Here is a 15,364-nt window from a genome sequence, read left to right as displayed (position 1 = left end):
CCAATGCAAATGTCACCAAAGCTGCTTCCTCTTCCTTTCACCTGTCTCACCTGTAAGGAGGATTTGTTCTTATGCTAAACAGTAAGCTCCATGAGGGCAGGGCCTTACTCAGGACTTGGGCTCCAAGGGCCTGACTCAGCCTAAGTGAATATCCAATGGGAAAAGAAGGTGAGGATGTCTCCACTGCATGGAAGGAGTAAGTGAGGGGCGGAGAAAGCCATGATTTCTCATAACATTCACAGCTACCTCTGTGCTGTTTCTTGTCTGTGAAGACGAGGCTGTGGGTCTCCTATCAACAGGCCAAGGTTCCCTGCGATGCACCCACGTGACCAATGCCATTCCTCTCCAGGCCCCTGAGATCAGGAGTCATTGTCTACACGGCCAGTGGTTCTCCATTCATTCCTCATTCCCGCAAAAATATGTCAAGGAGCCACCTAGGATAAGGCTTGGGTCCCATTCTCTAGGAGCAGCTCCGGAAGAGAATTGGGTGGGCAAGGCAGTGTGCTCAGGGGCCCATTTAGAGGAGAGCAACCCTGAGACTGCAGCCTTGTAGGGAGGGGGGCAAGGAGAGGAGCAGGAGGGACAGAGCAGCAGGGTGGTATGTGTTGGGGGATTAGGCCGGAGAAGGAAGGGAGTCACCAAGTCGTTATTAGAGGGATTGAACCGTTTTCTTGCCTTATCCACGGCATTTTACCTCCACTGGTCAAACAGATTGAAACAAATTGAGTAAAGGCCACCTGCAAGTCTTTGTGTGTGGCACTGAATGGTGGCCCTCTCCGAACCCTTCCCTTTGCCTCTGAAGCCACACATGGCAGGACCACATGACCAGAGCTTGAAGTCCGACAATGGGGTTGGAGTCCCAGCTTCCTAGCAGTGTGACAAGAACATGTCCCTTAACTTTTCTGAGCTTGGGCCTGACACATAACATTCAATACATGTTAGTTGCTATTAAAAACATGGGTGATTTTATATCTGAAAATATTGCATATTGCTTAAATGGTTTCATGCTGGCTCACATTAAAAACGATTCCCAAGTGAAGATGACAAAGGGGAAATATTCGTTATTTAGTTCTTTTCTTACATTAAGCGATCATAATAAAGTACATTTCTGGGTTGCATTCTCTAGAGTGCCTTTTGCTAAATAAATGGCCAAAAATAACTTTCCCTTCCAGTAACATTTCATGATTCAGCACATTCAACTTTCACTATAAAAGCTTGAAGTAAAGAGTACAAAACAAGCCTAGAAGTAAGAAACAGGCGAGAAAAAGCGATGGATACAGGAGGGTGAGGCTCACATTCCCACAAGAGTGCTTTCTGTTTCAGACAAAGCTCGGCAATAAGAAAGTTGTCTTTATTCAGGTATCTACATCACACTTAGGTTTGGAAGAAGCAGATGGATAAAATTAGTAGGATCTTCCGCGAGTCCCAGGTTCTCCCGGAAGAGGCAAATTAGAAAAAGTGCAGCAGCCCTGGGTAAGGGCCTGGGCTAATCAGCCCCTCCCAACCCCGGGCGGCCATCAAGTTGGGGATGCAGTTCACACCCCTGCCTGACCCCTTTTCTGTTCCAGAGCAGCAGCTCCAGATACTTATGAGAAAGGTTACACCGCTGGTCATTTGCTGGGTGACATCAAAAGTGGGAGTGGAGTGGTTAGGTTTGCCTGGCCTCTGAAGTGCAGCCGAAGCCCTCGTTCACCGAGATTGCTCTAAACGCAAAGCTCATCTAGGAGCCGTCCAGGCGTTTTGTTGTTGTTGTTGTTTTTCCCCATAGAGTGGCTTTATTGGAGAACCCCAGCCCTTCTCTGTCTTTGTGGGCGATCTCTTGCCTCTTCCCATTTCATTTTCGCCGTCACGGGGCCTAGTATAGTACTTTTCATTAAGTTATCCGTATCCAGGAAGATGTCCTCTCATCCACTTTACCAAAACGGGCAGGGGGAACCCGAGCCATCTCCTGCCCACGGGGGTGTGCGCTCATCCACACAGACAGCTTCAAGCCGCCCAGGGCCTGGGACCCGTTTCCAGATGCCCTGCGAAGAGGTGTCCACAGCAGCGGTGCATCACTCCAGGCCTGGCGCACTCTTTTGGCCAAGGCGGCTCACGAATGCCCTCGGGCCTCCGAGGAAAGAGAGGGGCTCAGGTCCTTGCAAAGGGACCTCCCAGCGGAGGAACCCCATGCATGGCCCAGGAGGCCTCTCCTCCAGGTGGCCAGCGCCGGGCGCAGCTGCGGCGCCGGGGCGCAGTAGCAGGCGGGCCTTGGGGCCGCCTACGGGCACCTCCACGCGCCCCCGCTCGGCCCTAGCCTGCCGCGCCGCCGCCGCCCGCAGTGGAAGGCAGTGTGGCGCGTGCGCACTGGCGCGCTCGCGGCCGGGCCCGTGGGCTCTCCCGGGAGGGCGGGAGGTGGGAACGTGGGAAGGCTCCGGGCCGCACACCTCCCGGCCCACCGCCGGCGCCGCCGACACCTCGCGGCCAAGGGCGTCCGCGATGCCCGTCGAGTGAGCGGCACAGGTAAGCGCGCTCTCGATCCCGTCGGGGGCTCCCCGCCCCAGTCCGCGGCCCCCAGGCGGCCGCGGCGCCAGCAAAGTTGAACTTCGCGCGTCGCGGGCGGGACGCTGAACGCTGGGGACCAGGGTGCTGGGGCCCGGGAGCCGGGTGCGCTCCTCTCGCCTGCGGGCGCGCGGGCGGGGTGGCGGCGGAGGCGCGGGGTGGGAAGGGGAATGCGGGAGCCCATGACCATGAGCTGCGCCCAGGCCTGGCCTCGCAGTGAACTTTTGCGCCGCGCCCTGGCAGCGTCTTGGTTCCTGGCGAGCACTGCCTGGGCGGCCTCCGGTGGCCTCTGCTCGCGGCCTTCCCGGCGGGCCTGCGGGGAGGCGATCGTGTGCCAGGGATTCTTGGCGCGGGGGAGGCGCGTACCGGTGCGGGCGAAGATCTGGGGTTCCGAGGATTTAGCTGAAGGACCCCGGGTTTTTCACTCCTCGTCCTCCCCCAGTACAAACGCCAGACCCTTGGAGGGAGGGATGGGGAAGGTCGAAGCGCCTACGTGCCTGGACGACAACGCAGGAAGCAATTAAAACTCCTCCTTTCGGATTAACAACCAAAAATTGATCGATGTGTCAGGAATACCATTGATTTATGAAAGGTGCTTATTTCTCTGGTATGGAGAATTTTATGTTCTCCAGGTGAAACCGAGTTCACCCAGCTCCAGCGTAGATTGATGTTTTAATAAAAATAAATAAAGGGGAAAAGCTCGCCTGGTCTTTGGGGACATCAAGTCTCAAATCGCAGAGTTAGACTAACAAATCAAATTGCATTATCTTTACATTTCATATCTTTTAATCTTGTGCCTAAAAATCGCAGGCAGGAGAGCGCCTTCATTTCGAAAGTTTTAATATAGTGCTTAAAAGTCCGCGTAACTAGCAATCAATGTTTCATAAGCAAAATGGCACGGGAGCGTCGGGTAATTGTGATAAGTGGCAGGCGGCGCGGGGCGAGCGCGGCGGCGGCGGCGGCGACGGCGGGAGGAGGAGCGGGCTCTGAACGCGGAGAGGGAGGAGGCGGCGGCCGCCCGGAGCCGCGCGGCGCCCGTAGATGGCGCCCTGGCCCCACGCTAGGCCCGGGATCCGCGGCTCCGTCGGGCAGCGCGCGGGCGGGGGAGCCGGCGGGGGCGCGGGGCTCGGGGCTCTACGCTTGCGGTCGACTTGGACCGGGGCGGCACGGCTAAGGAGGAAAAAAAAAATTAAGCTTATTGTTGCCATTTTAAAAATTAAGGCCTGGGCAGTCGTTTGGGTCGGATGGGGGTCCGTGAGTCCAAGGCGTCACTGGGAGTGGAGGGATTCCCGCCCCCCCAAGACCCGCAACCGGCTGCAGCCCAGCCGGGGTGGCGCTAGCGCAGCCCCAGTCCCGGCCTCCGGGTGCGCGGCCCAGGCGGGGCCCTGGCGTGCAGATGCGCGCGTGTGCGGGCGAGGGTCGGCGGCGCGGCAGCAAGGACACCGAGTTCAAAGCCGCTGGTGGATCGCCCCTGAGGGCGGCCCGGATGGCCAGAGGACGCCGACGCCGACGCCCCCGCCCCCGCGCCGGTGCACCCCCGGAGCCCGCGCCAGCCCCGCCGCCGCTGCTGCCGGCGCCCTCCGCTTTGCAATGTAAATTTCAGCGGGACAAATTGCTTATTAATAGTCTAGAAGAGAAGCCAGTTTCTTTCTTTCTTCTTTTTTTTATCTGTTTTTATTTCTACATGGCCCCTAGCTATGCCCTGGGCAGCCTTGCCGCCCAGCAGTTTTCTCTTCATTTCAATGTCCTAAAGAAAATGCAAATTTCCACAGTGTGGCCTTTTTAAAAAGTTAAATTAGCAACAGCTTTAAGTGACTCCATTAGTATGGAAAACATACGCATGTTTAATGTGGGAATAGCTTCCTTTTAACGGGACTCATTCTGGTGTGTACATTTAGCAAACCCTTAGAGTTGGTAAAGAATCTCTTCGTGGCCGAATTTGTAGCCAGAGGTGCACCCTCCCCCTTCCAGCCCCGGAGTGCGCCAGCGTTCCTGGGGGGAGAGGAGGGGTGCGTCCCGCCGCCGCGCGCTGCCGGACCTAGTCCGCTGACTTGGATCCCTTAGAAGCCGCGCGAATGTGCGCGAAAGGGTTTGTGCAGGCTGCAAGGGAGGAGAGCTTGACACATTTCTGTCCAAGAGCGGTATGCTCTTCCTTCCCTCCCGGTCTCAACGTCACAGTCCCCGGAGCTGAGTTAATTACCCGGGTGGACTACCCGGCCCGGCCGCCGGCACCCACCGCCCGACTTTTGCGCACCAAAACGGGTGTATACACTCTGTTAAGGTGCTGTGAAGGAGTGAGATCGGGTAGCCGAGGAGGAGGACATTAGTACATCGGTGACCGTGGCCACCCTTTCCGACCGTGCCCACTGTGGCTCTCCACCACCCCAACTTCCTTTACTCGTGTTGGCAAACCGCGGTTGCAAACTAGAATTTTATTGGCAAACTTTTGTGCACAGTTAGCTTCCAGAAGAGGGTATTTAATTCTGTCATGAGGTCTGGCCGCCCCCTCCTTTCCCTTCAAGCCAGTGGCATGGCACTCCACACCCGTCCATGAAAGAGTTAAGATTTATGGTATGCTGGAGAGGTCTTGTTAGGATGTAATCTGCATTTTTTAACTACTGCGTAATAAAAAGTGAGAAGTTTTGAGACACCTTTCTTGATTATACCTTTGGCGATACTTTAGGTTTTACATTTAATTTGCATTTTGTTCTTGGTGAATATTGAAGTCTTGAGTGGAGGATTGAATTTTATTAGGACATCTGGACTGACAATATCAAATCAGACACCAGTGTCCCAAAGCATGCTAAAATTTCAGAGTTAATTAGAACGCAGTGTGTTTAATTAAAGCCAATTATAATATTTGAAATTATCTGATCGATCCGTGTTTGTACAGTTTGGGTCTGTTTAGGTGTTGATTGGCGTACTTTGCGCGCCATTCGATCTCAGAACTTCTCTGGGGAAAGTTTGCTTTGTAAACTGGCGGGGGCGGGCCGGCGCGGAATCCGCGTCTCCGGAGCCGGCTCGGGCGCATCCAGCCGGACTGCTTTTCCGGGCGCCGCTGAACGCAGCTCGAGAAATCCCAGCTCGTTGCTAAACCGATGGGCCTTTTCGGGTCCGAGGGACCTCGCCACGCACCAGCTGTCTTTTCCAGCTCGGTTGGTCCTCCGGAGCATCTTTACAGAGAAGCAACCTTTAGGGTTGCCGGGTGCGTTGGGAGAAGCCCAAGCTGGCCAGTGTTTGATTTGGGGTTTTCGCTCAGGTAGAAGAGCTCCCAGAGCTGACTCGTGGGGTCAACCAAAGTGACCGAAGGAATCCCAGAAAAGTTAGGACAAGGAAACAATAATTAACTGTTTCCCTTCTAATTTCGCACGCTGCAGGAGCCGAGGCACACCCCGGCGTTTTCGCCCCGCTTGCAGCGCCCATAGTTTTCCAGCGAGAGGTTTGAGCGAGTTCCAGGTCATGTCCGTCGCCCCCTGCGGGGCGGGCACTTAGAGCGGAGGTTTCTCTCCAGCAAGGGCGTTCGCGTGGCGCTTGGTACCTAGGCCTTCTGCCCGGTGCCGGGCTTGGTCCGACCCTTGCTCACGCAGGTGGGCGGCAATTAGGACTAGGCGGCGTGTGGCGGTTTCTGCGCGTCTCCGGGGTCAGGGCGTCAGCTCGGACTAGGTGCTCTGGTCGCGCAGGAGCCAGGGCCCAGCTGCTGGGGCCGGCAGGACCCCTGGCGGACACCTGCCCCGGGGTGGGTAGGAGCCCAGGTTGCTCGGCTCCCGGCTCCCGGCTGCGCAGCGGCACTCCACTCTCCCCACCCCAGGAGGCGCTGTTTGTCAAACTTGGCTGGAGGCGCCTGCACGTTCTCACTTGGAAGCTGAGCCTTCTCCCGTACCGGGGGTCGGGCTTCAGGAATCTTAGCCGTGCAGAATAAATATTAGGGGGAGGAGGCAGTGCAGAGAACAGGGTCTGGGGCCCTTCAGTTTTTGCTTTTTACCCGTGAACCCAACAGGGCATCTTTCCTTCCAGCGCAGGGCAGAGGCGCCCGTTGGTTCGCCCCATGTGCCAGGGCGAGTTGCCCAGTAACTTGCCTCCGAGGACAGGCGGCGTGCGCGGCCTGTCTTGGGCTCTGCCGCCAGATGCCTCCTGAGGCCCCGCGGCTGGCATCTCCGCGCCGAGAGGGCGAAGGCGCCCTCTCTGGGCCTGAGTAACCCACCCAAACCTGACCGGGCTCCCTTTGTGCGCGACTTAGGTTGGGATGGCCCTTACTTCTCGGTTTACCCCGGCCCACGGGCAAGCGTGACCCCGTGGCGCAAGATGGAACTTGGAGAGCACTCAGAGGCCGCGTCACCACCCGTGGTGGGCAGGCTTTGCCAGTGCATGTTGTTTCCTCCCTATCCCGCAGTTCCCGGGATTTTCTAGGTGCGTCTCTCCCGGCCCCTCTGGCCTCCTTCCCACTGGGGCCCAGGGTCAGTCTGGCTGTTTCTTTTCCTGTTCTTTCCCCGGCCCCTGCCTGTGCTTGGCCCGCGATTCTGACTCCAGGCTTGAGCAGGGCTAGAGGCCCGGAGGCCGGCACGGTCTGAGCGTGACCCCCAGGCGCGGAGGACGTGGGGGCGGGCCGCGCCTGCAGCTCAGCACTGGCGGCTGGCACACGAACTGCCGGCCTTTCGTGCATTGGCTTTCACCCTTTACAGAAGGCTCTAAGTGACATGGCCAGGCAGCTTGGGCCTGTGGCCATGGGCCCTCTGAGGGTGCTGCGTCCGTCCGGTCGAGCCCGCGCACCCCCTGAAACTCCAGGGGACTTGGCTTCCAGGAACTCTCGGCCCAGGCTTCTCAACGCCGGAAATGCAGTTTATTACTCTTTGGAAGGATGTTAGGGAGGTAGGCGGGTGCCCTGGGCTAAGCCTCGATCAAGAAGGGGGCATTCACCCGGTGTCCTGGGTGCTAGGCCCGTGCCGACACCGCGGCAGGCCTCGCGCCCTGGGACTCCAACTTGGCAGAAGTTTCTGGGTGGGGGTGGCTTGGAGTCCGGTACCAGCCCAAGTCCCCGTCTCTGGGCCTTGCACCAGGCACCAGTGGAGGATCTGAGGCTGAGGAAGGGTGAGGGGGAAGTTTCCTCCCCACGCGCGCCGAATAGCTCCCTTCACGGGTGGGTAGTGGGTACTGGCGGAGGACGTTGGCACGCGCGGTGGCTCGGGCACTGAGTGGCTGGGCAAGGAGGCCAGGGTGAGCCTGGGTGCGGCTCCTGGGAGGTTATAGCCCCGGCTAGACTTCAGCCAGGTTTTTTGATAGTGCCAAGGATCATTGGCCCAAGCGCCGCCAGGGCCTTGCGCCCTGCGCGGGGCACGCCGCTCCCAGAGCCGGGCGCCAGGGGCGGCGGGCGCTGTCTCTTTAAGGTCACTGCCTGCTCCGGCACGACATGGGGAGGACAGCTGGGCACTGGCCATCTGACTGACTCCGGCTTGACATCTGGGAGCCCACTGGTGTGTGGCACGCGAAGCGCTTGATGCCGCTATTTAAATGCAAATGTGAGGGGGCTCATTGAAGCCTCTCCCCGTAAATCCGCACAAAAGGAATACTTCCCACCCTCCGAGGAGGAGGCGGCGGCGGCAGCTCGAGGGCCACCCGTGCAAATCGCGTTGGGCGCGGGGCCCTGAGCGGTCGCCGCAGCCGTCGCGGCCCTCGGGGTCCGCGGCAAAGGTCAGGCTCCTCCCAGTCCGGCCCCTGGACGCGGGTCTGGCCCCTGGGAGTGCTCTGTGCACCGAGGTTAGACCTCCGGCCGCCGTGGGCCTGCAAAACTTCCAAAGTAGCAGCCTGTTTCTCCTCCTCTCCCTTCTCCTGGGTACCCAGCGCCCCGCGTTCCCCAGAAAGGGCGAGGGGTGGGGGCAAGGCTCCCTCCGGAAGCGGCCGGGCGCCGGAACGCGCTCCCAGCGTTACTCAGGACACTCGGGGTTTGACCTGCAGCCCTCTTCCCCGTCCCTGGCCTGGCTGCGGTGTCCCTTGCTCCCCTCTGCTGCTGCTCCTGCCCCATCAAGTCGAAAATCTGAGGGTGGGATGGGGTGGGGGCCCAGGGGGTACCCTCCCGCCCGCTCCGCAGCAGGCCGGGGTGGAGACCCTGCCCGGTCGGCGAGTCCCTGTGCCCACAGCTCGGAGCCAGCAGCGGAGTGACAAAAAAGATAAAGTTGGTGAATGATAAAGACCGTATTTTCCACGCTTTGGGTGCGGGACCAGATGATCTAGAAAATGAGCTGAAATGGATTCAGCCTCCGAGCCTGTTGTGAGAGCAGCTGATTCCCCCATTTCGGGCCAGATGGCTGCTGAACACAGATTTGCATTCATTTTCGCTTAATATCGTCCAAAATAGTGGGGCAGCTGCATTTGTTGTCAAAAAGGTTTAAAACCCCTTTTCTTTCTGGGGCAGGATCGTTACCTTATGTGATGGGCTTATAGAACTTTTTTTTCCTCTTTAGTCAACAGTATCAGATTTAGAAGGATTTGTTTTTAAACCTTCTAATTTGGTAATCAGATTTAAATCGCCTTGGCGCGTGTAATCTGAATTAAAGATACTGTAAATGATTTTAAGCATGATACTTTCGTTAGCGCAAGGAAGGGGCACAGGCTGGACATTTTAGGAAGTGTGCTATAAAGGAAGCATTGTTTCCTATTTCCAACTTCATCTTTCCCGAAAAGGCACTTTGCATATTCTGACAATAACGCTTGCCTGGCCGCTGGCCCTGCGTGAGCCCCCAAGCAGCTAAACACGCAGAGACAAAGCGTTTCTCAAACCCACCCTCCCCCGATGGCCAACTTTATTTTGCGTTGTTTCTCCACGAAGAAAGTGTTCCCTACTACACAAGGGTCTGCCGAGAGTGGAAAGCGCTGGGCTTATTAGGAATACAGAAATTTTCTTTTAATTTATCATGAATAGTTTCCATACACTTTGATTTAAGGTTATTAACATTCTATAGACAGTGGCATCTTTAATATGTGGCGATCGCTTCTAAAGACTAATCTCATTACCCTCAAATAGTCATAAAATATGATTTTATTATACTTACGTATTTAATTAGACGGCCGGCACCGTAATGGATTTTGAGATGGGACTGGCGCAACAGCTTTGATAATTCACTTATCTTTGGCAATAGTCATTAACCCCCAACACCAGCAAAATAGATCTCTTTCCAACACATCTTTTTTCTCACTCCTTCCAAGAGGCGTGGGGGTCCCCAGATAACGTGAATCGGACTTCGATTTTCCCGATTAATTAAAATATTAACGTACACACGCTGCCAATTCACGGGAAAAGGGAGTGCTGCCCCAGACCCGGCGGGAGGAGGCTGCCCTGCGACACACTTGCGCCCTGCAATCTTTTTTTTTTTTTTTTAATCAAAAGGGCCTGATTTCTCTTGGCAGGGAAGTGCCTGGGACAGTTCCTGGTCGTCCCCTGGGTCTCTGCTCTGTGTCGCGCAGACGTCCTTTGGGCGGGCCGCGCGCCTGGGCGCGGAGTCCCGGCTGCAGGAGCTGGGCCGCGGGGCCCACAGGCTGCCCGCGCCCGGCTGCCCTCCTGATTCCTAGAAACCAGGTCGGGAAGCCGCGCGCCGCGCGCTCACCCGGGTCCGGCGGCTCTGAGGGCCGGGCCACAGAGCCCGCGGCGCCCGCTCGGTTTTTGGAGCAGTTGGCTCCAGGGCGGTCTGGCCACCGCGCAGGTCGCGCAGCCAGACACCCGGCTCCGGGTCGCCGGAGAGGCCGGGCGCGCTTCCCGTCGGCCCGGAGAGACCAGAGCCTTCTTTGTCACTCGCTGTGCGTTAAGAACAGGCCAGGGACCGGGGTCTGCCGCGGCCACCGGGGGAGAGGGAGCTTTTAGCAGAACCTGCCTCCGACGTGGATTCCCTGCCCGGCACTCGGAGGCCTCCGCCGGGGTAGGAAGCTTGGGGTGTCCGGCGGGGCTCAGAAGGGGACTGGCCGGCCCTGCAGCAGCCTTAGGTCTGCTTAGAAATCAGGCTGAGCTGCGCGCCCAGCCTTGGCCGGGGAGCCCTGGGCACCCCTCCTCCCAGTCCGTTGCCCGCTCCTCCCTCCGGCGCCCTCCCTGCGGTTGATCTGCCTCTTCCCACTTCTCCTTCGGGCGGCCCCAGGCAGAGCTGCAGCCCCTTGCATTTATTGCATGCATCTGGGCAACTTGGGGCGCTTCGGCATTTTACAGCCCCCCGCCCCGCCCATCGTGTTTGACTGTGTGGCAGGTTTTGCAGGCAGGTATTAAGGGGCCAAGCTGCAGTTGTGCAGCGGCTGCGTTTGTTTCTTTTCAAGATTTATTTGGGCGAGTAGTAACTTCCTTGGCCGCGGCTGGGCGCGAGGAGCCGCGGTGCGTGGCGGGGGGCGGCGGCGGCGCTCGGTGGCGCTCGGCGGCGGCGAGGCTCGCGGGGCTCGCGGGGCTCGGGCCGGCTCGCGGCGCCGTCAGGCAGTCAGTCGGCGAGCGCGGCGGCGGCGGCGGCGAGGGGCGCGGCGAGGGGCGGCCGCTCCCATATATGGCGCAGGCACCGCCCCCCGACGTCACCCTCTGACAGCGCCGCTCCCGGGGGCTTCGAGTTTTGGCTCCCGGGAAAGGGTCCATTCCTCGGGGAGAGAGGGCTGAGTTTTGTGCGCCTCCGTCCGCTGCGCGCGCCGCTCCAGGCCCCGCCGCGCCCCGCCTGCGCCCGGGACTGCGCCGCAGCACTCACTGCCCCGTTTATTTGTCTTTGGAGCAGGCGGGCCGCGCCAGAAGCGGGCGATCCCGCAGTGTCCTGCAGCCGCGGACGCCGCCTGGCTAGGATGACACCACGTTGAGCGCGCCTGCAAACAACAACAACAACAAGCGCCGCCGCGGCCACCGCGTCCTGCTTCTTCGAAGCGCCGCCGCCGCCGGTGGAGCCGCCTCCGTGCCCCTGGCCGTCCGGAGAGCCCGGCCGCTGGTGTATGTCGCGCCTGCCCGGGACGGGCTGAAGCCGGCGGCGGGGCCGGACCGCAGGCGCCGAGCAGGGCGAGGGCGGCCAGGGCAGCCGCCTGCCGCCGAGCCCCGAGCGCCGCTGCTCGAGGAAACGCTTTCGGCCGGGAGCTGCGGCCGCCGCCAACAGTTTTCATGTTTGGGATTCAGGAGAATATTCCGCGCGGGGGGACGACCATGAAGGAGGAGCCGCTGGGCAGCGGCATGAACCCGGTGCGCTCGTGGATGCACACGGCGGGCGTGGTGGACGCCAACACGGCCGCCCAGAGGTACGTACCGGCCGCCCCCGCGCGCCCCGGTCCCGGCCCCGGCCCGGCCCGGCCCCCTCCGCCGGCCGGCGCCGCGCTCCTCACCGGGCCGCTGTCTCTTTCCTCCCGCAGCGGCGTGGGGCTGGCGCGGGCGCACTTCGAGAAGCAGCCGCCTTCCAACCTCCGGAAATCCAATTTCTTCCACTTCGTGCTGGCGCTCTACGACAGGCAGGGGCAGCCGGTGGAGATTGAAAGGACCGCTTTTGTGGACTTTGTGGAGAAAGAGAAAGTAAGTGCAAACATACGATCACACCCTCTCTCTTTCTAGAAGTGGGAGTCAGGCGGTGCCGGCGCGCGGGGGTTCAAGTGCCCCCCTCGGCGGCGGGCACGGCTCCGCCAGGCCACCCCGCCGCCGCCGCCGCCACGTGCGGTCGCCCGGGACCGCTGAGGGCTGGGCAACTTCTCTGCGCCCTCGGACTTACTCGGGGCGAGGAGAACGCTGGGCTTCCAGCAGGAAAGTGACATCACCGCGCTGCTCCGAGCTAGGAATCCTGCCATGTGTGAGGCCGAGAGCCTCGGTCGCGGAGGGGGACCGAGCGCGGTGGCCGCGCCTGACACCGATCGCACTAAATGCAATTATTTATCGTTACTTTCAGGAGCCAAACAACGAGAAAACCAACAACGGCATCCACTATAAACTCCAGTTATTGTACAGCAACGGTAAGTGCCTGCTGCCTGCTCGCCGCCCCTGCAACGGCTGGCTCTCCTTTTCCGCGCTGGTGAAAGGACATAAAGATTTTGAGATTAAAATGACATGGATGTAAACACGAAATCTTCTCATGGCATAGAAGGAAAACAAAACATAAACGATCAATAAGTCGATGGCACTTCACATGATTAACCGGTGGGGCTTGAAGTAGAAAGTAAAAAAAAGATCGATACGGGCTCCAGCAGAACATCACTTTTAAGTGACTTTTTTCAATTTTGCAAATTAATGTTAATTATTGGGATGGGGGTAGCTCCATAAACGGAGCATAACTTACTTCCTGTGAACGAGTTTTTTTTTTTTTTTTTAAATCCTCGAGAGACATTAGCAAGAGTTCAGCCTCTCACTCAGTTTCCATTTGGTGCTTTTTCTTTTCTAAAAATAAACGACCACATGGGCCCACCTCGCACAGCCACCAGGCCTGCTCTCCACCAGGCAAATTCCTTGCACCTTGAAATGCAAACCCTAAGAGTCTTAAGGTTCTTAATTAAGAAAGGGAAAAAAACTAAGCGAGAAGTGGTGGGGTTCTCTTTCTCCCTTTCAAAGGGATTGCCTAAGTTTTGCTGCATCACCGTGGCAGCAGTCCTGAGTTACAGACTTCCTGTGCCCCGTGTGCCCTCCCCAAGGTGCAGCACTCAAATCCTGATGAGAATTTGTCTCTGTTTTTTGCAGGAGTCAGAACAGAGCAAGATCTGTATGTTCGCCTCATAGATTCAATGACCAAACAGGTGAGAAAGTTTATGCCTCTGCACGAGTTTTCACTGCTGGGCCTGGGTTGTCCTGGGCTTCAGAGGCAAGGGCACTGATAAATGGATCTCATGTATTTGTTTTCCATTGAGCTTCCCTGACATGCTAATGAGAATTCCATATTTATTGGAATGAATGAAGCGATTGGTAAAATAGTTTATGTTGTCATTAGAACAGGACATATATACTTTATTAAATGTCTTGTGATTGGAATCATATTCTGTCTTAATTATGGTAATTAATATTTGACAGAAAAATTTCAAGATGTCCCCCCTCTTGTTTATTTTTTAAATGCTTCTCTCTCTGCTAGGAATCAGTTCATTTGGATTTTTTTCTATAACAAAGGCAGCTAACTCCTAAGCCCATCGAGTTGGACTTGATTAGTTCATTTTTTTTTCTCCTTTCCAGTGTGATGGTCTAGTAACACGAGACGTGTATTTGGATTTAAAAGTTAAATGTGTTGGGGTGAAAAGTCACCTTGTTCTCCTCTAGTCCATCTTCACCTCGCAGCCCCCCAGCTCCATAATTCAAACTCCAAGCTCCAGGGGTCACTCCAACTCGTCCACTGCTCTGCCCCCTCTCCCACCCTCTGTCATACCTTGTAAATAACATAATTACAAGCAGTTCCTTATTAAATTATTTAACCTGTCTTGGTCAACTTTTCCGATGATAACTATTGGCTATCAGTAATGTGATTAAGTGGAGAAAAGTGCGTCATTGCTTTTTGACATTGTGCAGTCTCTGGCTGCTGGTTTTGTGCTGGGTGGTGTGTTGTTGTTGATTTGGTTGTTTTAAAGATTTCCCGCTGCCCCGGTTTTCTTAAAATAGAGTGTGGTGGTGGGGAGGGGGGCAGGTCCAGTTTGTAGATTAAATCCACTCCGCACAGATTGTTTTAAAATATACTTCCAAGCTGGACTTCACACTTAGAAATGAAAGTGGCTTCTTCGGTTTTGATGCTAACTTTAAGAATTGTGAGCCAAGTAAAGGAGAGCTCGTTGGGGCTTCCTGCAGCCCAGCACATATGCCTCCCACTCTCTGCATGCAATTAGTTTGCAGCTTTTATTTCCCCTTTAAAAAGTTTGTCCTTACCTAGGTAGCAAGGGTGTTAGATTTTAATGCCTGCAGCGGTAAAACTGTGTGGTTTTCTCTTAGAGTAAAACAGATCTGACAGGTAAACTAAGGTCTTTCTGACAAAGACAGAGGCGGTGTGCCTTTCTGTAATTATTTCACTCGATTCAGAGAAGCCTCTGGAACTCGGGCTGCTGGTTGACAGGGTGATTTTATTTCCTTTGTATATAATGGCTAAATGTTTTCGGAAATCGCTATAGTCTAATTAAGAGGCTTATGTAGGCAGTGCTAAGTTTCTCTGTTGGTGCACAGAGAAGGACGCTTCGTTTTAAGTACACTTTTATTGTTCATTTAGCCTTGTACCTTTGCAGTATAAACAGGGCTGAAAATAAAGGCATTTAATCTCCTCTCACTGACGGGCATGGAGGGGGAAAAAAAAGGAAAGAAATAGCCCAGTAACTGATCAAAGAGTCAATGGCGCTGAACCGACAGTTTATGGATTTCTGTTTGTGCTACAAAATAAAAAATAAATCAAATATAAATACGGGGATCCATCGGAGGACAAGCCATTCTCTCAGAAGCGCTGGTGCCCGCCGCGGCCACGCGCCCTGCAGCCCCCAGGCGGCTCGTTGGCCTGCGGTGACACCCATCACTTCTGTGGTTCTGAGCCGGGTCCAGGCGGGAGGCCGGCGGGTGAGCGGGGTTCCCGGGGAACCTTCCCTCTTCCCAAGAGGGCAGCCCGGGGCTTTCACCAGAAAGGGCTTTGTCCGCCTGGAAGTAGAGGAAAGTGTCAGAAGTGCCCGGGGAGGTAGGAAGGAATTTCCAGATAATTTTCAGGGGTGGGGGCGGGAACCGGTGATAGGACATCCCTCCCCCTTCGGTGGAATTTTATGCCGGGAACTTGGAGCTCCCAGCCCCGGCCTCCCGCCCCTCCCCCAGTAGACTTTTTTTTTTTTTCCCCCTTTTCTGTATTTTCGCGAGGCCGGCGGTGGAGGCCCAGCCCTGGCGGGCGGCTCCCGGTCCCCAGCTCGG

The 15,364-nt window shown here is 56.7% G+C and overlaps 2 protein-coding genes across 13 annotated transcripts in view; one reads left to right on the top strand and one right to left on the bottom strand.

The window, feature by feature from the left end:
• GLRX3 (glutaredoxin 3) overlaps positions 1-15,364 on the bottom strand; it is a 240,940-nt gene that overhangs the window by 201,209 nt on the left and 24,367 nt on the right. The window lies entirely within an intron of this gene.
• Positions 11,133-15,364, top strand: part of EBF3 (EBF transcription factor 3) — a 129,071-nt gene continuing 124,839 nt past the window's right edge. For 6 of the 12 annotated variants that reach the window (XM_050804461.1, XM_050804459.1, XM_050804460.1 and 3 more), the window contains exons 1-4: positions 11,133-11,772; positions 11,884-12,040; positions 12,408-12,471; positions 13,190-13,245. In XM_050804461.1, the coding sequence (XP_050660418.1) occupies positions 11,639-11,772; positions 11,884-12,040; positions 12,408-12,471; positions 13,190-13,245 (411 nt within the window). In that variant the 5' untranslated portion in view covers positions 11,133-11,638. The remainder of the gene's footprint in view (positions 11,773-11,883; positions 12,041-12,407; positions 12,472-13,189; positions 13,246-15,364) is intronic. The other 6 variants (XM_050804463.1, XM_050804462.1, XM_050804464.1 and 3 more) reach the window with 2 other exon arrangements.

Source organism: Macaca thibetana, chromosome 9, assembly GCF_024542745.1.
Source record: "Macaca thibetana thibetana isolate TM-01 chromosome 9, ASM2454274v1, whole genome shotgun sequence".
NCBI lineage: Eukaryota > Metazoa > Chordata > Mammalia > Primates > Cercopithecidae > Macaca > Macaca thibetana.
This window is presented reverse-complemented; position numbering and strand designations above follow the sequence as displayed.